This window comes from Ichthyophthirius multifiliis (genome assembly GCF_000220395.1).
Source record: "Ichthyophthirius multifiliis unplaced genomic scaffold scaff_1120509250730, whole genome shotgun sequence".
In the NCBI taxonomy this organism is placed as follows: Eukaryota; Ciliophora; class Oligohymenophorea; order Hymenostomatida; genus Ichthyophthirius; species Ichthyophthirius multifiliis.
The window spans coordinates 33,914-59,055 of record NW_004086491.1 but is presented as its reverse complement, the minus strand read 5'-3'; the positions used below and the strand labels follow the sequence as shown (position 1 = coordinate 59,055).

The 25,142-nt window shown below is 15.3% G+C and overlaps 2 protein-coding genes across 2 annotated transcripts, besides 69 other annotated features; both read left to right on the top strand. All coding sequences in view use genetic code 6, as the record gives it.

The window, feature by feature from the left end:
* Positions 1 to 13: 13 nt before the first annotated feature.
* Positions 14 to 44: a microsatellite.
* Positions 26 to 66: a microsatellite.
* Positions 67 to 256: 190 nt separating this feature from the next.
* Positions 257 to 317: a microsatellite.
* Positions 318 to 468: 151 nt separating this feature from the next.
* Positions 469 to 508: a microsatellite.
* Positions 509 to 893: 385 nt separating this feature from the next.
* Positions 894 to 1,006: a microsatellite.
* Positions 931 to 999: a microsatellite.
* Positions 934 to 999: a microsatellite.
* Positions 1,007 to 1,986: 980 nt separating the features above from the next.
* Positions 1,987 to 2,081: a microsatellite.
* Positions 2,014 to 2,098: a microsatellite.
* A 1,235-nt stretch (positions 2,099 to 3,333) lies between these two features.
* Positions 3,334 to 3,399: a microsatellite.
* Positions 3,400 to 5,959: 2,560 nt separating this feature from the next.
* Positions 5,960 to 6,033: a microsatellite.
* Positions 6,034 to 6,500: 467 nt separating this feature from the next.
* Positions 6,501 to 6,539: a microsatellite.
* A 100-nt stretch (positions 6,540 to 6,639) lies between these two features.
* Positions 6,640 to 8,203, top strand: IMG5_092330 (hypothetical protein). The gene is made up of 4 exons (XM_004035656.1): positions 6,640 to 6,911; positions 6,968 to 7,223; positions 7,337 to 7,922; positions 7,995 to 8,203. The coding sequence occupies exons 1-3, from the start codon at positions 6,673 to 6,675 to the stop codon at positions 7,676 to 7,678; spliced, it is 837 nt and encodes a 278-aa protein (XP_004035704.1). The 5' UTR covers positions 6,640 to 6,672; the 3' UTR covers positions 7,679 to 7,922; positions 7,995 to 8,203.
* Positions 7,239 to 7,328: a microsatellite.
* Positions 8,204 to 8,847: 644 nt separating the features above from the next.
* Positions 8,848 to 8,924: a microsatellite.
* Positions 8,925 to 9,588: 664 nt separating this feature from the next.
* Positions 9,589 to 9,643: a microsatellite.
* A 390-nt stretch (positions 9,644 to 10,033) lies between these two features.
* Positions 10,034 to 10,216: a microsatellite.
* Positions 10,089 to 10,310: a microsatellite.
* A 518-nt stretch (positions 10,311 to 10,828) lies between these two features.
* Positions 10,829 to 10,892: a microsatellite.
* Positions 10,831 to 10,893: a microsatellite.
* Positions 10,832 to 10,885: a microsatellite.
* A 984-nt stretch (positions 10,894 to 11,877) lies between the features above and the next one.
* Positions 11,878 to 11,985: a microsatellite.
* Positions 11,886 to 11,982: a microsatellite.
* Positions 11,886 to 11,983: a microsatellite.
* Positions 11,986 to 12,014: 29 nt separating the features above from the next.
* Positions 12,015 to 12,051: a microsatellite.
* Positions 12,017 to 12,046: a microsatellite.
* A 6-nt stretch (positions 12,052 to 12,057) lies between the features above and the next one.
* Positions 12,058 to 12,099: a microsatellite.
* Positions 12,100 to 13,788: 1,689 nt separating this feature from the next.
* Positions 13,789 to 13,848: a microsatellite.
* Positions 13,849 to 13,863: 15 nt separating this feature from the next.
* Positions 13,864 to 13,950: a microsatellite.
* Positions 13,951 to 14,425: 475 nt separating this feature from the next.
* Positions 14,426 to 14,465: a microsatellite.
* A 102-nt stretch (positions 14,466 to 14,567) lies between these two features.
* Positions 14,568 to 14,633: a microsatellite.
* A 310-nt stretch (positions 14,634 to 14,943) lies between these two features.
* Positions 14,944 to 15,004: a microsatellite.
* Positions 14,945 to 15,005: a microsatellite.
* Positions 14,981 to 17,539, top strand: IMG5_092320 (transportin 1, putative; the record flags this gene model as incomplete). Its single annotated transcript, XM_004035655.1, has 4 exons — positions 14,981 to 15,214; positions 15,265 to 15,973; positions 16,088 to 16,405; positions 16,447 to 17,539. The coding sequence occupies exons 1-4, from the start codon at positions 15,019 to 15,021 to the stop codon at positions 17,537 to 17,539; spliced, it is 2,316 nt and encodes a 771-aa protein (XP_004035703.1). The 5' UTR covers positions 14,981 to 15,018.
* Positions 15,987 to 16,033: a microsatellite.
* Positions 15,992 to 16,043: a microsatellite.
* Positions 16,001 to 16,043: a microsatellite.
* Positions 16,036 to 16,096: a microsatellite.
* Positions 17,540 to 17,840: 301 nt separating the features above from the next.
* Positions 17,841 to 17,879: a microsatellite.
* Positions 17,842 to 17,917: a microsatellite.
* Positions 17,869 to 17,913: a microsatellite.
* Positions 17,918 to 18,767: 850 nt separating the features above from the next.
* Positions 18,768 to 18,809: a microsatellite.
* A 46-nt stretch (positions 18,810 to 18,855) lies between these two features.
* Positions 18,856 to 18,908: a microsatellite.
* Positions 18,856 to 18,915: a microsatellite.
* Positions 18,861 to 18,921: a microsatellite.
* Positions 18,862 to 18,926: a microsatellite.
* Positions 18,863 to 18,923: a microsatellite.
* Positions 18,887 to 18,929: a microsatellite.
* Positions 18,930 to 19,336: 407 nt separating this feature from the next.
* Positions 19,337 to 19,372: a microsatellite.
* A 235-nt stretch (positions 19,373 to 19,607) lies between these two features.
* Positions 19,608 to 19,665: a microsatellite.
* Positions 19,613 to 19,669: a microsatellite.
* Positions 19,641 to 19,682: a microsatellite.
* A 1,143-nt stretch (positions 19,683 to 20,825) lies between these two features.
* Positions 20,826 to 20,881: a microsatellite.
* A 247-nt stretch (positions 20,882 to 21,128) lies between these two features.
* Positions 21,129 to 21,189: a microsatellite.
* Positions 21,190 to 21,345: 156 nt separating this feature from the next.
* Positions 21,346 to 21,397: a microsatellite.
* Positions 21,350 to 21,399: a microsatellite.
* Positions 21,400 to 21,464: 65 nt separating this feature from the next.
* Positions 21,465 to 21,508: a microsatellite.
* A 1,956-nt stretch (positions 21,509 to 23,464) lies between these two features.
* Positions 23,465 to 23,497: a microsatellite.
* A 102-nt stretch (positions 23,498 to 23,599) lies between these two features.
* Positions 23,600 to 23,639: a microsatellite.
* Positions 23,600 to 23,641: a microsatellite.
* Positions 23,642 to 23,788: 147 nt separating this feature from the next.
* Positions 23,789 to 23,889: a microsatellite.
* Positions 23,791 to 23,891: a microsatellite.
* Positions 23,834 to 23,871: a microsatellite.
* Positions 23,858 to 23,927: a microsatellite.
* Positions 23,866 to 23,927: a microsatellite.
* Positions 23,885 to 23,922: a microsatellite.
* Positions 23,928 to 24,160: 233 nt separating the features above from the next.
* Positions 24,161 to 24,227: a microsatellite.
* Positions 24,172 to 24,236: a microsatellite.
* Positions 24,237 to 24,872: 636 nt separating this feature from the next.
* Positions 24,873 to 24,906: a microsatellite.
* Positions 24,873 to 24,908: a microsatellite.
* Positions 24,909 to 25,053: 145 nt separating this feature from the next.
* Positions 25,054 to 25,097: a microsatellite.
* Positions 25,098 to 25,142: the final 45 nt, after the last annotated feature.

Here is a 25,142-nt window from a genome sequence, read left to right as displayed (position 1 = left end):
ATTATTTTAATATTATTTTTCTTTTTTATATTTTTTTTTTTATACATTATATTTTATTTTATTATAAATACTATACTATTTTATTTAATTTTTTTATTATTTTATATATATATATAATTATTTATATTTATATAATTTTTTTTTTTTATTTTTTGTTTAATTGTATATATAAATTTATTATTTATTTACTTTAACACTTAATTCTTTTATATTTTGTTTATTCTTTTCAAATTTTTTAAATTCAATATAAATACAATTTATTCTATATTTTTATTTCTAAAATATTTTATCCTTCTTTTTATTTTATAATTATTTTAAAGATCCATTTAAATATTTATATATAATTATTACTTAATAAGATATATTTTTAAATATAATTAAAAATATTAGAATAAAAAATAAAAAAAACAAAATTAATTTATTTTACTGAAATAAAATAAAAACTTTATAAATTCATAAAGCATATATAATATTTTTTTTCTATCATAAAATATTTTATTTTTTTCATGTAATAATTAAACTATATTCCTCAATATTTATTCATTTATAAAAATAGACTTTAACTATTAACAATTTTAAATATATTTCCATAATTAATTTTCATCTATTTATTAAATATTTTATTCATTCATAATCTAAACTATAGCTTTAAATAATATTTTTTATTCATCTGAATTTAAAACTTATTAAATTTAATGATTTAAAGAACATTTTTTAATTATTTTTATTTTTTATAAATGTTTTAATTTCCATATTGTAAATTTTAATTTTTATTATTTTTTACCATTTTTTCCTACATTTTATTCTCAATAATTTAGATATTAAAAAAATAATTTATAAGTTATTTTAAATGATAGTATTTATATTATTATTATATATATACAAATTTATTTTATATATATATAAATATAATTTAATAAATGCAAATTTTATATAATATATATAATTTATAATATATATTTATAAATATATATATATATATTAATAAATATATATATACAAATATTTTATTTTTTATAATTATATTTTTCAAATATTTACTTATTCCTAATTATAATCAAATTTTTAGTAAGTTTATAATTAAAATAATAAAATAATAAATCATAATTCTAAAATATATAAATAAAAATAAAATTAAAAATAGATTTTGAGAATTATGCATAAACATATTTATCATATTAATAATAAAAAATTAAAAAAAAAATAATGTATTTTATAAATATAATTTTTTCTAATAATTAATAAAAGCATAAAAATAAAATAATGTATGTAATAATAAATATAATATTCTCTATATTTACATATATTCTTCTTTTATCTAAAATAAAATCACAAACTAAAAAAGATTATTAAATAACTCTATCTTAAAATGAATATGGTTTAGTTAACTTAAATAAGCTTGTTTCAGAAATGAAAATAGACATGGATAACTTTACTTTTTCAGACCCTAAAATCAAAAAAGAAACAAATGTAGAATACTAATTTGAAACCGAATCAGAAAAAGACCCTGAAATAAAAGAAATGACCATATTTCCTAGCATATAAATTATTTCAGAATTTTCAAACGTATAAAATTTTATAAAACATACCCACATATAAGATACTAAACTGCATATTTTCCTAAATCAAACAGTAATAACCGTTTCTGAACTATAAGATGACTAAACCTACAAAAATAAAACAAAATCACTCAAATATAACGTTGATAAATGTTACGGAATGTAATATTATAGGCCTAATAAAAAATATATTAATTTAGATTTCATAATTCTAGACTGCGATTATTAATGGGAACAGATATTCCTAATAATAGATATTACAGGTATAAATTAAATCGAAGATCTTAATTTAGATAAAAGCATGACTGTAAAAAACGAAAAATATTCTCTTAAATGTAAAGATCGATAAATGAAAACAATAGGAGTAGAATTATATACAGAAAAAGGGAAGTAAAAGATTTATTAATTCAATATTGCCCATATTCAAAATAATTAATAGATTAATAAAAAGCATTAATAATAAATAATAATAATAATAATAATAATAATAATAATAATAATAATAATAATAATAATAATAATAATGAATAAAAATAATATTTCTATATAAGAGAATTAAGTTTAGATATTATTACATAATAAATATAAATAGGAAATAAAAACGTATTGCCTTGCTTAGAAAAATTATAGTCTCTTGGTGTAGATCCATATTAGAAGAATTTAATTTTATAATTTTCTTTTATAGGATAACTTACATACGATAAAATAGAATTTTCTAATAATTAATATATATTAACTAATATATAGATGAATACTGTATATGATAATAATTTTTTAAACGCAGAATTTCTGATAAACGTAAATATAAATAGTCAAAAAAAGACACATAATTTAATGATTACTAATATTGATAATATATATATTTTAGATGTAACAGATTAAAAAAACATTAAATGTTTAAATCATAGATATTTGCCTAAAAATAATATTATAGAATCTTTTGTAGTTAATAAAGATTATATAGTTATTTTAGGATAAGCTTTAGCTAATAATGATTATTTTTTAGCAACTTTTTGTACCATAAATAACCGGTTTGGTATACATAATTATTAAAGTTTTAGTAAAGGAAATAATACATATACTCTTTCATATGAGAATGGAGATTTTAATAGAAATAGCTTTTTTTTGATAAATATAGAAGAAGGAAAAGGAAAATTAATTAATATACAGGATAACTATTTGAGTCTTTATTCTAATAATTTTACAAGAAATTAAGAATAAGAAATATCTATATTATGTAAAAGTTAAGACTTAATTAATAATAAGTAAGATCTACAATTTTATATAACTATATAAGTAAATTTCGTTAATAATTAATAAAAGCCGTTTATTTCTTAATATGGGTAAAGTGTTTTTAAATAAACTATTAATTTTGAAGATTTAAACGCTGAAATGGATTTAAATGATAAAATTTTAGGATCATAATTAGAGTATATATTTATAAAAAACTAAGAAGACTTTGAAAAATATGATATTTATGTAGACAACTATAATGAAATAAATATAGAATTCGATGAGTAAATCATAAACTATGAAATTTTATATTCTTAATATAAAAATGATGCTATAGATACTTATTTTTTTATAATATAATAAACTATTAATATAAAAGAAGATGATAAATATTAAATAATATATAATATTTTTTTGAAAAAATGTTTTTCTTAATAAGAAACAAGAAAATAAATATTTAAATGTAAAGATTTCTCTTTCATAGATAATTTTTAATATAAACTAGAATTTTTAAATAAGGTAAATAAATATAAAAAAAAAAATATATATATATATATATATATATATATATATATATATAATAATAATAATAATATTTATATTTATAAATTTATCTATAATTTTTCACTTTTTTATATTATATATTACATAGTATAATTAAGTCTTTTTTATTGGAGGCGTTAGAAATCAAGATAATATCACTTTTTCTTTATATTTATTTTATGATAATTAAACAAATTATAGTTATTAAAAAATTCCTTATGATAAGGTTTATTTTTTCAAAATTATTACGTAAGATTTGATAGCAGTATTTACTGGAGATGAAATTAGTTATATATATGTATTTTAAATAATTTATGATTAAGTATTTAAAAAAAATACTTTTTAACTAATTAGCTAAATGAAAATAAATTAATAAATAGAAAGTAAAAATAAAAATATTTATATATATATTATTCTAACATATAAAATTTAGACATATAAATGGTTTTTTCTAAACTATTAGCCACCTCTGGTCTTATGTTAATATTTTCTAAAAATTTTTAAGTTTATATATACGGAATATATTCCTAAAATGGTTACACAGGTTATATAACTACATATAATGTAACTCTTTTATATATATATGACATAACAGAACTTAACTTCCTCTAATGTAATTTAAAAGTGTTCAATACGAATATTGTATTATTTATCTGTATTTAAGAAAACCAAAATTCCGTTATAATGGAATACTATATTGGCTAAGACAACTAATTATAATACAAAAGGACCTATAATACTTTCAAATATAAAATAAATGCAGAGACTTTATTTTATTCTGACTTTGACCAGTTATTTTTTTACTAGCTTTCGTACTATTTTGATATATCAAAGTTATAAAATATATATACTTTATTAATTTTCGACCCTTAAGAAAATACCCCTAATGTCCTAAAAGCTGCTAAAGATATTCCAACAAAAGACTTCAATATAGTTGATTTTTAAAACGGGAATTTAGGAATATGTGTTTTATAATTAAAAAATCGAATAAATATACTCTAAATCTCCAAAAAGCCTTAAATGAAAATTAATATAAAATCCAATTTCGATAATAAAATTTTCGAATTAACTTTTTTTGTAGTTTCTAATTATACCAAAAATTCAATTTTTAGATAAATTTAAGTCAAAGCAAATATGGAATAATATAAAATAAAGGCTTTTGATTTCGAAGATTAGTGGATTTTTGTTAATTTCGCAAAAAGATTTGAAGAAATTAAAATCCCTTTTGCTGTTTTTTAAGGTCCTTTGGGATAAATAGGGGTATAGGAAAGTAATATAAGACAAATGCACTATACATAGGAATAAGAATAGCCTCAGCAAACCATTGATAACAAAGATTTTTTTATTGGAGCTAAATAAATAGCTATAGAGGAGGATATATTCGATTAAACTATCAATTATATTGATGTACATGAAATATATGGGGTTACAATAGATGTAGTATATAACGATTATATAGGAATAATAATGTATATAACCCAAAACTACCTAATATTTATTTAAAAGAAAGATAATGAAATATTATCATAGAAAAACATCCCATATAAAATCTTAAATTATAACCAAAACTTTGATTTTTCATATTGTAAATTAATACACTAGAAATACTGTCCTATAGCCTATTTATATTGTCAATAAGAAAGTGAAATTCATTAAATAAACTACAATATGGATTTTTTTAAATCAGAAAATATAACTGATTTTATTTAATTTAAAACTATAAATTATAATAGTCAATATTTTGGGAAAATACTAAAAATAGAAGTATTAGATTAATAAAATTGCGACATAGATCCTTTTTTTTTTGTATTATCGAAATATGATCTGACTTATTAAGAAACTTTTATTACATTTGCGAAAATATTATCTTAATTAAAAGGATATTATCGTATAGATGCGAAATTATTAAATATGAGATTTTTATATATAAGTGATTTTTCTGTACATAGTTATTTCTATAAAAATAATATTTTAAATTTCCTTGTTTCCATTTTATATGAAAATAAATTAACGTTTTTACATTTGGACGAAAATTAAATAAACTTCATATATAAATTAGAATATATATGTAATAAATATACTCCATAAAATACTTCAAATTTAAAAAAATTAGATTATTTTACAGTAAGTATATAAAATGTACTCTATAATAATTAAGAAGATATTTTTAAAGTTTTTTATACAGCTTAATTTCTTAATAATGATGCTATGTTATGTGATATTTCGTATTAAATTGTTCCTTAAGAAATAATTATAAAATGGTTTTGAAAGGAAATAAGTTATATGCAGTTTACAAACATTATAAGATGTGTAAATAATATTAAACAATACCCGTTTATTTCTATAGTAAATAAAAATAAGAAAATAATTTTTAAATACCTGATTATTTTGCAAGGATATGTCTTTTTTAATAATAATCAAATTCCTAATAAAGCCATATTTAATATTAAGCATAATATTTTAATTTCTATTTAATTTTATATAATAATTATTCATAAAATTAATTAGAATATTATTCCTATCATACTATAAAATTACCTTTTTTTAATAAAAATCCATCTACAGTATTTTTTTATTAATACAATCAAAATTGTTATTTATTTATTACTAGTTATATAAAGTAAATATATATATATATATATATATATATATATATATATATATATATATATATATTTTTATATATTTAAATATATATGAATTTAATTATTTAATTTTTTTAAAATAGTCTTTTTGTAAATTATAAATTGTTATTTTAATACGGAATACAAATATATGTAAAATCAGTCCAAGAATATGTAATAAGTAAAAGATAGGCTCATATATTTGCAAAAAATGAATAATTTTAAAATAAAACAATTTTAAATTATTATATTATTGATTATTAATAGGATAATGTAAAGCCTTTTTTTTATATTTTTGATTATTTATAATTTGCTTTAGCTATTTTTATGTTTATTATATACGTAACACCTCTTATTACTTGGTTTTTTTTGTAAAAAAAAGAAAAAAGAAAGAAAAATATTACTTAAATTACCTTAGAAGGAGATTTTGATGATTTTAATTCAATTTATTGAATTTTTTTTTTTTTGTTAATATAAATAATAATTAAAATATTTAATTTTTTTTTTTAATAAATAAGTAATATATTTTTATATAAAAAATATTAATTAAAATACCTTAAAAAATACCATTAATAAAATAATCAAGAAAAATAATAAAATGCATTTTATGGATAACATATCTCCTTAAAATAATAAAAAAAAAGGCTGTTTCTAATATTTTACATCACAATAAAATAAAGAATAACCAAATACTATGGATAGAATACTATTGAATGCTAATTTAGGCGGGGTAATGTTAAATTTTGAAAACGAATGCGTTTTTACATAATCTACATGCATAGATAGTAATTTATCAGTCCCAAGTGGGAGTATTTCTTAATTAAATATATAAAAATTTGTGTAATAAGGTCAAGGAATCAAATAGACGTTAAAAGAATACAGAATTAAATAACATTTATTAAAAATAAGTAATTAATTTTGTAAAAAAATCTCTAAAAAATAAGATAATAAAGTAATCTAAAAATATATATATAAATATAATATTTTTATAAAAATATTAAATTAAAGCCCAAAATATATGTTAATAAATCTACTGATACTAACGAAGATTTAAAATTCGCTAAAATGTAATATGATAAAATTGAAAAAGATAATCAAATAAACTAAATATAAAAAGACACAGAAGAAAATATTTAAGAAATATCCAAGTTTTTATCAAAAACATCTAAATTATAAGCAACATACTCAGGTGTATCTGAATAAATTAAAGAAATAAAAGCTGCTCTAAGAAAAAAAAAATTCGATACCGATTAAATGTTAGCTAGTAATAAAATAAAACATATATTTATAAATAAATATATATTTATATATATATAAATTTATATATATAAATTTATTTATATAAATATATATATATATATATATATATTTTTTTAGAGTAAAACTAAGAAAAATAAAGAGAAGAATAAAATTATGATTTTGAAGACGAATTTTAAGAAATAAAAAAATACATAGAACAAGAATTTATTGACGTTTAAAAAGAAACAGCTTAAAAAATTTTGGATTATATAAAACGCATTTTAAAAGAAAAATCTTAAAAGCCTTATTTTTAAAACCAAACTAAAACATAAAAAGAAAAAGGAAAAAGCGGGAATTCATAGTAAAAAGGGTCATAAATGGAAGTTTAACAATTAAAAGATAAACTAGGTCTACTGGAATAAAAAGTAGAGGAAAATACAACTGAATTAGATAAAAAATCCGAAGAAATAAAAGACTTGAAATTCTAAGTAGAATATAAAGAAAAAGATTTAATAAAATTAAATTATGAGGTAACTTAATAAAAAGATGATTTAAATAAAGCCGAAGTTGATAAGAAATAATTATCTATTTAAATCGAAAAAATTAAATATTAATAAGATCATAATTAACTCATGAAATAAAAAGAGGAAAAAGAAAAAGAAAAAATATAAAAAAAACTTGAAAAATCAGAAGAAAGAGCTTAAGATATTGAAATATAATATTTGTTATAAAATAAAATAAAAAAATATACAATTTATTTTAATTTTTACTAAAAAAAAAAAAAAAAAAAAAAAAGTATGTTAAAAGAAGAACTTTTAAAAATATAATTTATGATGAAATCTCTTGATTCTAAAGAATAAAATAATATGTAAACTTTATGTTAAATGATAATGGAGAGTGGAATAAATATTGAAGATTAAAAAAAGGCTTTAATGAAGATTTAATAGTATTATTAAGAAAATCCAGGAAGTAATTAATAAATAAATATCGAAAGATAGGAATTTATTAAACATATGATGTCTTAATATTAAAATACTAACCCTAATATTAGTGGATATTCTTAATAATCTTATTTTTAAGATGACAATGATTAATAATATACAAATAGAAATACATCTATTTTATAATTATAAAGTATAAATACAAATATAAAATATAAATAAAGATATTTTAATATATAGATGAATAACCAGAAAAATAAAAAATAAAAACTAAAAAAATAAATATCAATAGAAATAAATTAAGAAAATGAATAATAATCAAGTTCTTAACAAATTACAGAAAAGTAAATAATTAAATAGAAAATACTATAGCCAGTAACAAGAATAGAAAAACGTATCAATGAAAATGGTGAAGAAGAAGAAATCGAAGTAAACAAAAAATAGAAATTATATATATATAACAAAATTAATAAATTATAGAATAATAAAATGATATTTATATTAATATAAATTAATTTATGTTTTTTATATTCATTTAGTAAATAAAAATATATTAATTGTTTAAATATATATAAAAATAATAAAATTATATATACATGTGTATAATATTAAAGGTATAATCAATGAGAGAAACAGAATAAGAAGTGGAAATAGAAGTAAATAAAGTTATATAAAAATAAAGAAAGAATGTATAAAAAATATCATATAAATAATAATAATAATAATAATAATAATAATAATAATAATAATAATAAAAATAATAATAATAATAATAATTATAATAACATCGAAATTCTAACATATAATCGATAAAAAATTCTAAAAATAACTCTATTTTATAAAACCTTTCAGCGTCTAATAATAATTTATAATAAAGTAATAATAATTCTTAAATTTTAAAATAAAATAATTCATTATAAAAATAATCTAAAATGTCCTTATATAATCCTAATTAGAATGTTGAAACTTAATTTAGCTTTTAAAAAAAATTTTCAGATAAAACAATAACATCTGATGATGAAAAATTATAATTTTTTAAAAAATAAACTTTTACTTCAGAAATAGATAATATCTCTTATAAATAAGAAACCTTAGAAATAGAAGAATAAGACAGATGGATATAATAAGAAAAAGAAATAATAGACGAAAATGGACTAAAAAAAATTATAATAGAACAAAAACCGAACATAAGGAAAAAATAAATCAATTAAAATAAAAAAAACTCTCAAATAGACTATATAGAAAAAGAAATAGAAATAGAAGAAAGCTTCATTGACGAAAAAACAGGAAAAGTAAAGACTATTATAAAAAAAATAATAAAAAAAGTCCCTAAAAAAATAAGTTTTTCAAATTAAAATTAAGAATTTTAAGAAATAGAGGAAATATAAATTGATAAAATTACAGGAGAAAAAAAAATAATAAAAAGAAAAATTCCAATAGAAATATGTAATATATATATATATATAAATATATATATATATATTTATATTTTTATATATTTATACAGATATTTTTTTTTTTTTTAAAAAAAAAAAAGATGAATAAAATTAAAATATAATATAAAACTTTAATAAATAAAAAAGCAATATTAATAATAAAAATGATAATTAATATAATATTTTTAATAAAAATTATTAAAAATATGATGATAATAATAATTTTAATTATGAAAATTAATAAACTTAAACAGATAATTAATTACTTTGGCCTATTATTTAAAAAATATTAAATGAATTTGATGTATAAATAGAAATAATTAAAAATATCTAAAATAAATATTTTTCTTTAAAAAATCCAATTAATCTGTTTTAAATAGATAATAAAAATATAGAAGAAGTTAAAAATTAAAATCTAAAAAAAGAATAAGATAGTATATAAGAGAAATTATATTAAAAATAATAATATTAATATGATGAATTAATAAAAATAAAATTACAACAAGAATACTAATAATAAGAAAAAATACAATAATAATAATACGAATAATAAAAATAATAATAATAATTTGAATAATTATAAAATATAATAATAATAAATATAATAATAATAAATAATAATAATAATAACTTAATAATAAATAACAAGATGAAAATAATACATAATTTTTATAAAATAATATATTTTAACAAGAGAATTATCTATTATAATAATAAAATAATATAATATAATAAAATTAATCAACTGTGGATGAAGATATAAAAACATAAGATTCAAGTTTTATTTTTAAATCAAATTTGAATAGAAAAAAAGACGATGAATTAATTAATATATTTGAATATTGTAATAATGAATTAGAAGAAAAAGAAATTTTAGAAACCCTTGAAGACAAAGACATATTGAATGAAGAAACTATAAATAAAATATTCTTTTAATTATAAAAAAAAGGAGATAAAAATTCATAATAAATAAAAGAATTAATTTTAAAATATTTCAATAAAGGAAAAAATTAGTAAATTTCTTATGCAGAATTTAAGCAATATTTTCTTAAACTATACATTTTGCATAAGAAATGTGGCGAAAATTGTCCTCACCTGAAAAGATTTTTAGCTAAAATTGGATTCACAACATATAATTATTCAAATAGGAGGGAAATTAAACCTTCTAAAAAATAAATTATACCTTTTTAATAATTTAATTGAAAATATTAAAATATAAAATATATAAATATATAGTAAAAAATAAATATAAAATTTATATATATATATATATATATATTTATATATATATATATATTTATTTATTATATTATTTATTTTAATTTTTTTTGTCTTTATATTTTTAATTTTTAATACAATTTAAAAACTTTTATCATTTTATTTATTTTAAAAAAAAATATATAAATATCAATAAATTTCAAATATATAAATTTAAGTATTATTTTAATATTTATTAATATTTATTATTTTTATTTACAATTAATTATTACTATTTTATATTATATAAAAAATATTATTTTATTATTATATATTTTCTTATTAAAAATATTAATAATTTAATTTAATATTAAATAAAATTATTTAATTTTGTTTAATAAATAAAATTATTTTTTATCTTCTTTATATCTTAAAACAGCCCATCAAAATCTTCTTGGCAAAATGAAATTTAAAATATATAAATTAATACATTTACTTAAAATCAATTTTTTAATAATAATACTTATATATATAACATACTTTTATTTTTTTTATATGTATAATTAAAACAAAATATTTAGTACAAATTTGTTTTAAGAGAATCTTCTCTATATAAAGTATTAAAAAGTACTAAATCCATAATAATTATAAAATAATATTTTTAAATAATGAAAATTAAAAATTATAATATTTAATAGAAGAATTAGAACATTCAAACTAGTGTTTTATATATTCTTTTAATATTTAATAAATTAGTCCATAACAAATTTTTTATTAATAAAAATACTTTTTTTGCAATTTTAAGAATCGAGAATAGCCCCGTCTATATAGAAGAAATTTTTCGGAAATCTTAAAAAAGTTAACATCTTTCATATTTTCTTATACAAAGTTTAAACACTAATAGATATAAAAATAGTAATTTTTCTGACAAATCTGTGATTATTATTATCAAAGGTTATAAATAATATATGAAAAGAGAGAAATACACATTATATATAAAACATTATAAATACAAGTAAAAAAGAATATATATATTTAAAGAAATGATTTACGAAAACTATAAAAATAGAAATTAAAAATAATACATACATTAAAATAAAATTAAATATAAAAATATATTTAAATATATATTTATATATATATTTATATGTTTTTATATATATATTTGTATATAGATAAATATTATTATATATATATTTTATAAATATATAAAAAAATAAAATAATGCCACAATATTTTATTATATATATAAATAAAAAATATATAATAAAAAAAAATAACTTTGTTTTTTTTATTTTTTTTATTTTTTTTATTTTTTTATTTTTTTCTCTCTCATAATTTCTGTAAATATTCTACACAATCAGCCGCATAACTAATTCTTACACACGGATATAATTTATCATTTGGATCAATTACCACATTAATCTAAACTTACTCCCCAGAACTTTATTTAAGAAACTGAAGAGTCTTCCTAAAAGGATTAAAAGTTAAAATAATAACATCATTTTAGAAAAACCTAAAACCAATTTTTCTATCTTATTTCTTATTACTATGATTTCTAATAATCCCACTACTAGACAATAAATAACACCCATGATTATTATTATCTTCATGAAATTAGTATTTATTTTTCTATATCAATCCCCCATGACAAATACCTAAAGCTAAAGGTTACCCATATTCTTAATTTTAGCATTCATTTATTCTTAAAATAAATTAAATAACTCTCAAAGGTTTTACCTCTAGACTCGGTTCTAATAAAACCATTCTTGATTAATAATTATCTTTAGTACCTATAGCAATATTTTTACCTTCCAAATGTATAAATTCATGTTTAAATTAATCTGAAAAATGAAAATTGGGTTAATATGAAGCTGTACTATTTTTCATAAATGTCGAAATATTAATTTCGTTATAATCCTATTAAAAATTATTAAATTTTTAATATCCACTTTATGTAGTAGTGTTTTTCCCAGTACTAGAATATCTACTAAAAGCCGAAAAATTTTTCGAAAAAGAATTTCCGTCTTTATTATTTGTATAACATTTAAATGGGGAAGCTATAAACATAATTTTTGTTGGCTTTTTTTAAAAAGAATCGAATAATTATTATTATTATAAATAAATAGGACATTATTATTTTTCTTTATTATCTAGTTTATATTAATTTTCCTTAAAAAAGTTCGATTTACCTGTCCTTTTTATATTTTCATCTTCATTATAATCAGAATTAACAGATTAAAAAATATTATATTCAAAATTATTACTAATTATAGGCATATTGGCTTAACTAAAATTAGAAATTATTTTTTCGAAGTTATTTATATTTGTAAAACTTTCATTATAAGAATTTCGAAAAGAAAAGTAAATTTTTTTCAAAGAATCTAAAAAAAATTACTATTTTTGTTAAATTTCAGTATTTTAAACTGGTTTTTTTATTCCTTTTATATTCTAAGATTCGAATTCTAAATTTGTTATTATTTTTTGTAATTTTTCCATATATTATTATTAATCTTATGTTTTTTCTAACTCATTTATATCATTTTGTATTTATATATTATTAAATTTAAAACTCTAATCTAAATTTTCAAAATATTCGTTTATATTTTTCTCTATTTAATCTATTTGTTTCAATAAATAACTTTTTAGATTATTAAAAGACTATTTGCATATTTTTTCTATATCTACTTCTCCTTCATCTTCTTGATTATATTTTTTTTTTATTTTTGTGTTTAATTATTATAAAAAATCTGATAAAGGCATTATTTTATGGTTTATATGTTGTTTTAGTTTACATATTTAACATAAAATCGGATCTTATTTACAATAAGGCTCTGTACATATATATTTTATTTAAGAATTTAAATGAATTCCACCTTTAGAACAATACATATTTAAAATTTAATCTATTTTTATATTTTTTTATTAAAAAAAAAAAAAAAAAAGTATTTTATTTTATATTTTTTTGTGGAATTAATTATAAAATAAATATTTTTTTTTTTGGTATTTTATAAAATTATTTAATTTTATTTTATTTTTTTTATTTATAGAAGATTATTTTTATTTTTTTTTTTTAAAAATTTACTTGAATTTTTTTATTTAACAAAAAAAAAAAAAATTAAATAAATTTATTTTTATTTGAATTAAAAAAAAAAATATTATATATATATATTTTTTAATATTTAATATCAAATTATTCATCTTTCTCAGATAAATAACTGAATAAATGAAATAACTATAATAATACTAATAAAAGAATTCCATATTTTTATCAAAACAATTTAGTTTATAACCAAATATAACTGAAAATATTTATTTTGATGCTATATCCTCATTAATTATATGTATTTTAATTCATGTTTAATTTATACTTTACAATTTAACAACAAAATAATGACTAAAAATTGTTCAAAAAAATAAAAAAAAAGGAAAAAAAATCATATAACAAAATATTACTCCCAAATGAAAATAACTAATATAAAATTCAATACAAACAAAATAGCAATATAAAATTATTTATGTTTATATATAAAATAAAAAAAATAAACAAAAACTATATAATAAATAGTAAACCTTAATTATTTTTAATAATAAATTAATTATTAATATAGTAATTATTTTAAAAAAAGAACAAACTTAATAGTTTATAATAATAATTTATATAAATAAAAAATTAATTAATTTAATTAAAAACTATATTCATATTTAATTTAAAAAATAAAAGATTTAATTAATATTTTAAATGTATTATACAATATAAAAAAAATAAAGGGTAAGCACAATAAAATAAAAACAATATATATATATATATATATATATATATATATATATATATATATATATATATATATATATATATATTTATTAAACATAATAAATAAATAATAAATTCTAATAAAAAATCATAATTATTATTTATATTTAAATTACAAATATATAAATGCATACTTATTATAAATATACTATTTTATTACTAAAATATATATATAAAATTATTAATCTATAATTATTTATATTATAATAAAAACAAGTATATTTTAGTTTTCAGTTAACATCAAAAAAAAAAACCAGGAAAACATTATAATTTTCTCTATATATATTTTATTATATTAAAAAGAGTATAAATTTAATAACTAAATCATTTTATATTTACTAAAAAAAAAAGTATTCAAAAAAAAATTAAAATAAAAAACAAAACAAAAATAATAATTATAAAAAATAAAATAAAAAAATCCCTAAATAATATATGTTTTAAGCAAATTAACAAATATTAATTTAAATAATATAATTACTAGAGTAATCTAAACTCCCTGATAACGAAAAGCAAAAATAAGTATATAAACAAATCCAAGAATATTCATAAAAAACCGAATTCTATAATTACTTATCATATATACTATCAATTAAATCAGAAATAGATTTTCACATCAGACATATGGCAGGTAAAAAAATAAAAACAACAAACTAACAAACAAAACAAACAAAATAAAAGCCGTAATTTTAAAATCACTAATTGAAAGAAACTTTGACATTTTACCCGAAAACACATTAAAATATATACAATAAGTAATATTTGAAACATTTAACGATCATTAATATCCTATAAGGAATGCAGTAGGTAATTTAATGACTTTAATAGTAATAAAAATAGGCTTTTAAAAAGCTTCTGATTAGATAAATTTCCTAGTTTAAAACTTAAACTAAGCCGATAATTAAATAATAAAAAATACACTATAATGCATTTATAAGATATTCGAAGATTTACGCATAAACAGTGAAAATCTAAATAGCGAATTTCATATAAATAATTTAATTTTATAAATGTTTAGGTTTACTTAAAATGATTTTCCTTCATAAATATAAGAAATCAGTATAAATGCACTAAATTAATGTATATATTTGATGCCTTCCGCCCTTTCTGAAAATATAGATAATTATTTACAAACTTTAATATAGGGAGGAAGCACTAATTAAGATCCGAAAGTTAGACAAAGATGTTTTTAAGGAATTACTTATTTAGTAGAAATTAAAAAAGATGTGGTTTTAAAAAATGTACATAATACAATTAAATGTATTATTTAGGGCATTTAAGATAAAGATGTGGAAGTTTAAAAAAGCGCTTGTAATTTTTTACAAGAATATTTATTTTTTGAGGATTCTGATAAAAATGAATATGAAAAAAGAATGAGTATTTTAAAAGTGTATTTAAAAGAGTAAAAATATATAACTATATATATAAAAATATTATATATATATATATATATTATATATTTATTTATTTATTTATTTATTTATTTATTTATTTATTTATTTAGTTTACTTATCAATCTTTTAAAAGGACTTATTTATACAAACGATGATTTAGCAAATATTCTACCAAATAATAACGACGGAAGCAAACCAGAAGAAATTAATTAAAACGAGGAAAATGAAGAGAATGAAGAAAACGAAGAAGATTAATTAGACTTTAATCAAACTTAAAGTGATGATTTTGGAGGAGAAGGCGAATACACACTAAGAAAAATATGTGGAAGAAACATTGAAAAGCTTTCAAATTATTTCCAAAATGAGGTTTTTTAAATTTTAAAGCCTTTTCTAGAGGAAACATTTACAAAACAAGATTGGAAAATATAGTAAACTAAAAATAAATACATATATATAAATATACATATAGAGAATTAGGTATAATATGCCTAGGCTAAATCGCCTAAGGATAAAAAGAAATAATAGAAAACAGTTTGAATGTTTTAATAAATAATTTATTATAAACATATACAACTCCAAACACTCATTATTTATTACAAAGTTCTATATTATGGACAATATCCTAATACACTTATTTCTTAGTTGATAACTAATCAAATTAACAAGAAATAATAAGACTTTATTTACAATAAATATTTCATGGAATAAACCAAAATCAGTCTTATTTATAAGAATGTGCATGTCATTGTTTAAAGGAATTTGTAGAATAAGGAGCCCATATATTAAAGCCTTATTTATTGGATTTTATATAAGTCATAAAGGCCGCTTTAAAAGTCTATAATAATGATAGTTTGAATATGCTTTTGATGGCTATTAGTACTTTAGCGGATAGTATGTAAAAAGAAATGAAAAATGAGTAAATTTTAGATATTATTATACCTGAATTAATTATAAAATGTCATTAAATGGGTACTAATAATATCAAAATAAGGCCAATAATTGAATGCTTTTCTTAAATTATTTAAATTGGGGATGAAAAAGATGTATTTTTTTTGAAATACTGTGTTACTATATATCCTATTTGTATGTAAATATTAAATAATTATAGTCTAGTATTGTAATAGTAGCAATAAAATAATAACTCAAAAAATTACATTTTAAAACATAAATAAGTATTTTTGACGGCTATTGATTTATTATGTAGTATTGTATATATTAGTAAAAATAATATACTTTAATTTTAAAATTTAAATTAAATTATTAATGTTATTAATCTAACTATTAATGTAAACAAATATATCTCCTTTATTAAACGATTATTATTATTATTTTTTAAAATAAAATATTAAAAAAGGCAGATGATTTTGAAATAAGATCTTATATATTCAGCTTATTAGCTGAAATAGCTAAAAATAGCCCTAATTTAATAAGAGAAAACTTAATATAATATTACTAATATATAATTTAAAATGTAAAACTTTTACCAGATGAAATCGATTTAGGAAACAGCTATTTAGCCACATGTAATAACGCAATTATGTGTCTAAATGAATTTTGTATGAATTATTAAGATTTAATGTAATAATATGTAAATGTTATTTGTATGAAAATAGTAGAAGCTTTAAATATGAAAAATAAAGTAAAAAATTAATATTATACTAAATATATTTTTAAACAAAATAACAATAAAAAAAGCTAAATAAAGTAGTTGCAAGAAATTTTGTTAAATCTTTAGGTTCAATTGCTTTATTTGATATTGAAAATGTAAGTTTATATTTAGATTAATTTATTTATAAATTTTGTCTTTCTATGAGATAATGTAATACAGATGACTAATTAAAAGAAAGAGCGTTTGAGTATTTCTTATATAAAATAAAATTATATATAATAATAAATATATATTGATTTAAATATATATTTATTATTAAGTATATATATAACTTTATATATAAAGAGGACTCTTATAAATGGCATTTAAAAGACCTGAAAAAATAATTACTTTTATGGAATATATTGTTGATTGCTTTGTTAATTAAGAAAATCTTAGTTAAAAAATATTAGATATGTTTAAAGTTTTAGTTAGTGAATATTAAAAATCATTAACATAAGAATAATGGTATTAATTTTTAAATAATTCAAAAATAAGTAAATAAAATGTTTAAAAATTATTGAATTTATTGAAGTGATGTATATTTATTTATTCAATTTTTTTTTTTTTTATTCATAATAAAAATAATTATTTTTTATCTTTATTTATAATAATTCAAACAATAAAAATTATTTTTTATTCAAAAAAAAATTATAATTTTTTGTTTAAATTTTTATTACCAAATTAATATTTTTATTTTTTTTAATATTTCATAAACTTTTCATTTATTATTAATATTAATTTTCATATTTGATCATTTTTTCTTAATATAATGCCAAACATAAAGACTTAAATACATTGTAAGTTGATTATTCTATTTATTCACAATCTGTATCCATATCATCATCTTATTCTAGGTTTATTATTTTTTGGTATTAATTTTATCTAATTAAATCTTTATCTCTATAACAATCAAATGAATATATTTTTTTATTAGGAACCACAAACAATACTTTTTTTTGAAAACTTATTTCTTTTTATTTAATTATATATATATGCTGGTTTTCTTCCATATTTTTATTATTGCATTTTTTCCTATTATTATTATTATAGTTTTCTTTTCATTAATGACAAATACATTCCTTTTGATAATTATATATTCCCAACTAAATTTAAAGCTAATATTATATTTTTTTATAAAGATATATATATATATATATATATATATATATATATATATATATTATTTTTAAATTACATCTACGATGTTTTATATTTCTTTTGTTTAGCATTTTTTTTTTTTAATTTTTAATTTTTTATATTTAATTTTTTTTAATTTTTTTAATTTTTTTATTTTTTAAATTAAATATGATTTTTATTTTAATTTAATTAATAATATTTTTTAGTATTATTATTTCATTCTTTTTGTCCTTAAAGTTATATTTTTTATATTTCTTTAATTTTGATTTTTTATATTATATTTAATTATAAAAATAAATAAAAAATTTAAATACTATAGATATATATATTTTATTTTTTTTAATAAATTTAACGTTTATATTTTTACTAAACAAAAAATAAAATTTAAAATATTGATTTTTCTATTTAATTCTTAAAAATATTATAATTGTAGTAAAATAATAAAAAAAAACTATTATATTTAATAATAAAATAAAAAATATAAATGATACAATATTAGTATTTATTCTCTATTAATTATTTATTTAAATTATGAAAATTATCTAATATTTTATTAAAAATAAATGCTTACAATAAAATAATATAAAATAATAAAATAAATAAAATATACAATTATTTTTTTTTTTTTCTATAATTATTTTTTTAAAACACTATCTATCGAAAAAAAATGCGAAAAAAAATAAATAATGCATTATTAGCTTTTTAAAAAATAAATACAGAAAAATAAAATTATAAAAAGTTATATAAATAAAGTCTTATTTATTATTTTAATTGATTTTTAAATAAAGATACAAGTAAATGTATATTTAATTATTATTTTTACCTATATTTTATTTTTAGTTAAATAAATAATTATTAAAAAAAGTAAATAAAATTAATTAAAATAAAATATATTAATAATTAACAAAAAATTTATTTTTATTCATTTTAAATAAAAATTATTAAATCACTTTAATTAAAACTTTGTAATTTTTTTTTTTTTTTTTGAATATTGCTTTTTTGTTTTTATAATTACTTATTAACTCCTTTATTGATTAAACATAAAATAATCCTTAAATATTTATATCTTTCTTACATTTTTTTTAAATATAATTTTTATTTATGCTTCTTTAATTTTAGTAAAGATATATGTTTTGTAAGAACTTTAAAAATATTAACTAAGTAACTTAATTTATAGTAATTATATTTTATTATAAAAATAAGTAATTTATATATAAAGGAAAATAATATATCAATAAAATATATTTTAATAACTATTTATATTTTAATATAAGTTTAATTAAATTTTTAATAAACATAAAATTTAAAATATATATCATAATATATTCATTTATACAAATTAGATACAAAAAAAAATATTTATTTTCTCTAAAATATCATTTATAATTAAGTATATATTAAACAAATTCTTTTAGACTTTTATTGAATCCATTATAATAATTATAACAATCTTCGATTAATTAATAGTATATTCTTTATAAAAATTTAATTTTTTATAAAAATATATTTAGATTTATATATATTACTTATATTCTTTTGGATTATTTTATTCTGAAATAACTATATCTAGTTTTTAGAATTATTCAGATTTTATACTATTTTTAATAAATTTTATATTTTTATGTAAAATAAATAATTACAAAGTTAAAGAATTCATTAGTATTTATATTTTTTCATTTTTTAAAATTTTTTTTTATCTTAATTATTCTAATTTATTTATAAATATTTTATTTTTTATTTTTTTACTTAAATTTATTATTTTAATAATTCTAAAGAATCAATTTAAAAACATTCTTATATTAACTAGTCTTTTATTAAACTTTTAAAAAAAAATAAAAACAAGTTTATTTTTTTAAAAAAAGTACTTATGATTTATAAAAAGGATAAATTAAGATCCTTAATCTATTAAAATCATTTATTTGTTGTATATAGAATTGTAATTTAATTCAAGTTTTTATGGTTAAACATAGTTTCCATTTTCATCATAAAACTAACCATTTAAAATATCATAAACATCAAAAATTAAAGGGTTAAATTTTCTAAAAAGTTCACAAGGATTCATTTTTAAAAATTTAATATATTTATTTTATTTTTAATCAATTAAATTATTATATTTATCTAATTTTTAATTATTAGAATAAAATTTAAAATATTATTAGAAAAATTACAATTAAATAGATATTTTTTCTTTAAAAATCCAAGTATACTTAACATAAAATCTGATATAGGTTATATTATATTATTCTGAAAAATTAAAATTAATAATTTTTTATTTATTTTATTTACGTCATTGCTTTTTATAGATTAAAATATATAATTTCTTAAAGATTGAATAAGATTTTATTCTATTAAAGCATTTTCTGTTTAAATAAAAAAAATCTTTTTTATTTTTTAAAAAAATAAATATTATTTTAAATTTTAAATTTACTTAAGAAAAATGTAATTTAATATAATAAGAAAATAATATTTAGTAATTTAACATTTAATGAATTAAATTAACTTATTTAGTTAAAGGTATTGAATAATTATGAACTCGTAATATTCTTTATTAATTTTAATTTGTAAAAAGTACCGTAGTCTTTAATTAAATAAAAAAATTATTAATAAAATAAAAGAAATTACTTAAATAAAAAAGTAATCTAATCTAAAATCCATATATTAACATTAATATTCTAAAATTAAATTTGTATTTCTTTATTTAATATTAAAAATAGAATAATATATACAAATAAATATATATATATATATATATATTTTACTCATCTCCTAAAAATGTATAGAAGTCTTTCTAATTATTTCTTGATTTTAAATTTCCCAAAACGTTTATAAGTTACCAATCTTAAGAAGTCCTAATTCTTAAAACTCCTTCCCAAGCAAATTATTTAGAAATACAATTCTACACCACATTATTAAATTATTATTAATTCTAAATATTTACACTATTAAAGCATTTTAATGTCCCATTAGTTTCCTTAACCAATTTTCCAAACAATAATTCTTACAAGCCCTAAAATGAGTTTTCCTAATAAAATATATTTAAATTAATAAACAGATTATCAAATTTATTCTTAATTAAATTAAAAAAATAATTCCTATTTTCAACTATTTAAACTTTTGGATTTGAATGAAAAATAAACAATCTACCTCCCATCATACAAATCTATTAAAGACTAATATCAAAAGCTTTAAAAAAAGCACTATTTATTTTTTCGTCTTATTAGTAATCTCCTTCTTTTACATTATACATATTTTCCATTTAATCTAAAAGTATTAAAATATTATTTTCACATTCTTCTAAATTTACTAAAATATCATCTGGAAAAGGCAACTCAAAATCAGGGTATTATAATTATTTTTATTCCTAAATAATATTTGTATCTTTTTCTTATTTTTACCGAAAAATACTGGACATAAATCTACCATTATGATTTTATTAAATATTATCTTTTTTATTTAAATCTTCTTTTTATTTATTTTCAATATCTAATTCTATATCTTTAACCACATATATTTAAGGTTATTTAATTCTTTTATTTAAATTAAAAAAATGCAGTTCATTATTATACCCAATAAATCCTACTAAAATTTTCTATTTAAAACTTTAAATATAATTTCCTAAAAGTGCATTTTTAATACTCTAACATGTAAATTTCAAAAAATCATTTTAAGTTGAAAATTTACTAATATCAATCATAAACCAAAAAACAAGATCTGTCTCATATTAAACTTTATATTTAGAAGGTAAAATAATATCATAAGAACCATAATTTAACTCTTTACGAACTTTAAATATTTTTTCTAGTTATTTATTATATATTTTGGGCAATTTTTATTATGAAAAACACACATTACATTACCATTATTAAGATTTTACGGAAATTTGACATAAAGGGTTAATTATTAATTTACATTATTGGCATCTTTCCACATCTTCGATTTCTTTATAGTTTACAAAATTTTTTAATTCTTCATTTTAGCTAAAACTTATTGTATGACACTTTTATATATTTTTTTGTTTAATATATAATTTTATTTATATTTACATCTGGTTTTGAAAATGGAGAAATGGAAATTCCTAAAGGAAGTTTTGCTTAAATTTATATGTTTTTATTTGCTGGAAAATATTCGGATGTGGCTTACATAATTTTTCTAGAACAATTAAATTAACTTAAATGATTTATTTAATTTTGACTTTGTTAATATTAATCTATATTATCATCACTTTCATTATAATAACTATTATTTTAAGATTCTTCTTAACATGAAAAATCTTAAGAATAGCTTTCTTAAGAATATGATTATGAATCATATATTTGTTCATCTACTTCTTCATTTTATTCTTGGTTTGTTGAATTATTTTCATTGTTGGAATTTGTATTATTGGCTTTTATTTATTCGTTAATTTGTTATATTTTATCTTTATTTAATTTTTTACTTGATGTGTATTATTTATGGTTACTCATGTTTATTTTTTATTTAATAAATAATATTTTCTTTTTTTGATTTTTAGTATTAAAAATATAATTTATTTTATTAGTTATTTATATTATGAAAATATTGTTATAATAAGAATTAAAATATATTATATATAATTAAAAAAATAAAATATATAATTCTTTTAAAAAATAATATAGTTTAATTTTAAGCGATTTTATAAGGGTAAATTATAATTTAATTTTTAAAAAATAATTTAAATCAGAAAAATATAAATAAAAAATTAAAATAAAAAATAGTTTTTTATATTATTAATAATATAGAAAATAAGAAAAATTTAAAATATTAATTAATATTATTATACTGATTTGGATAAAAATAATTAAAAATGCCTTAACACAAATAAATAATAAAACTAAAAAAATAATACATAAAATAAATATTAATGTATATAGATAATATTTTTTTATATTTTTTCTAAATAAAATAAATAAATAAAGAATATATATAAAAATTCATTATGAATATAGGTTTAAATTAAAATTTTAATATTAATTTTATACATCAATTATTTATTCAACTATTTCCTTAATATATAAATATATATAAAAATAAATCAATTTATATATAAAAAAAATAAAAAATAATAAATAAATAAATAAATAATAAATATAAATATAAATATAAATATAAAATTAAAATTAAAATTAAATTAAAAATAAATATAAGTAAATATTTATATTATTTACAATATCAACAGAATCTATAGAATCAAATGAGCTTTTTCTAAGTCTTCTTTAATTATTTAGTATTTTAATTCTTTTTTTACATATAATATCTTAATTTATATTTAAAATTTATTTCTATATATTTAATTTTTTAAGAATTTTATTAAATCTCATTTTTTAATTTTATTTAATTGCATATTCAATCTTTTGCATGTTTATTTTTCTTCCTTTCTAAATTTATTCTTTTTATTTTTAATAAAAATAATTATATTTTATATTTATTAATAAAAAATTACTTTTATTTATATTCTTGTCCTTTATTAAAAAATTTTTGAAATCAAAGAAAAATCAGTTCCAAATAATTGCAAACCTTTAAAAAATTTTTCTGTTTCATGTTTTGTCCATTTTTTGTATGTTACTTTTTGTTGCTAAATGAAAAACTATTAATTTTCTTTTTGTTTGATAATTTATTTTTTGCTTTCAAGTGTTTTAATGCTTAAATTTGCATTACTTTTTCTTCATTTAAGGAAGGAATTCCACTCTTTGAATCTTAAATAATTTATTTTAAAGTAATTTCTTTTTAATCATCTTCTTATAATATTTAATTATTTGCTATAGAACATTATGTCGAATATTTTGTTAAGTATTCTTCTTCTTCTGATGCATCCTATAAAATTTATTTTTTTTTGTTTATTTTTTTATTTAAGGATAGCATTTTTTATTATTAATTAAAAAAGTTTTTTTATTTTACAATTAATTTTTTTTAAAAGATTTTTAATTATTTATTTTTATTTTACTTGTATGTTATTAATTTTTTTTTTTATAATATAATTTTTTTTTTTTTTGATTTTTAAATTAATTTTATAATAAATAATATACAAAAAAGTTTTATATATTTAATTTAAAAAAATATGTAAATATAATTAATTAATATAAATATTTTGAATTTAATATTTTATATTATTTAATTTTTTTTATTTACAAGATTATAAGCAATTTAGACATATTAACAATAAAAATGAATAAAAATAAATTAAATATTCGTTTTTTAAATTAATTCTTAAAAATAAATAAAATAATTCCTTAGTTATAAATCATATCAATGAATGATCTTGTCTAATATTGAATATATATATATATATATATATATATAATATGTATAATATTATAAGAATTAAAAATTATATATAGAAATATTTAATAATAATAAATTAA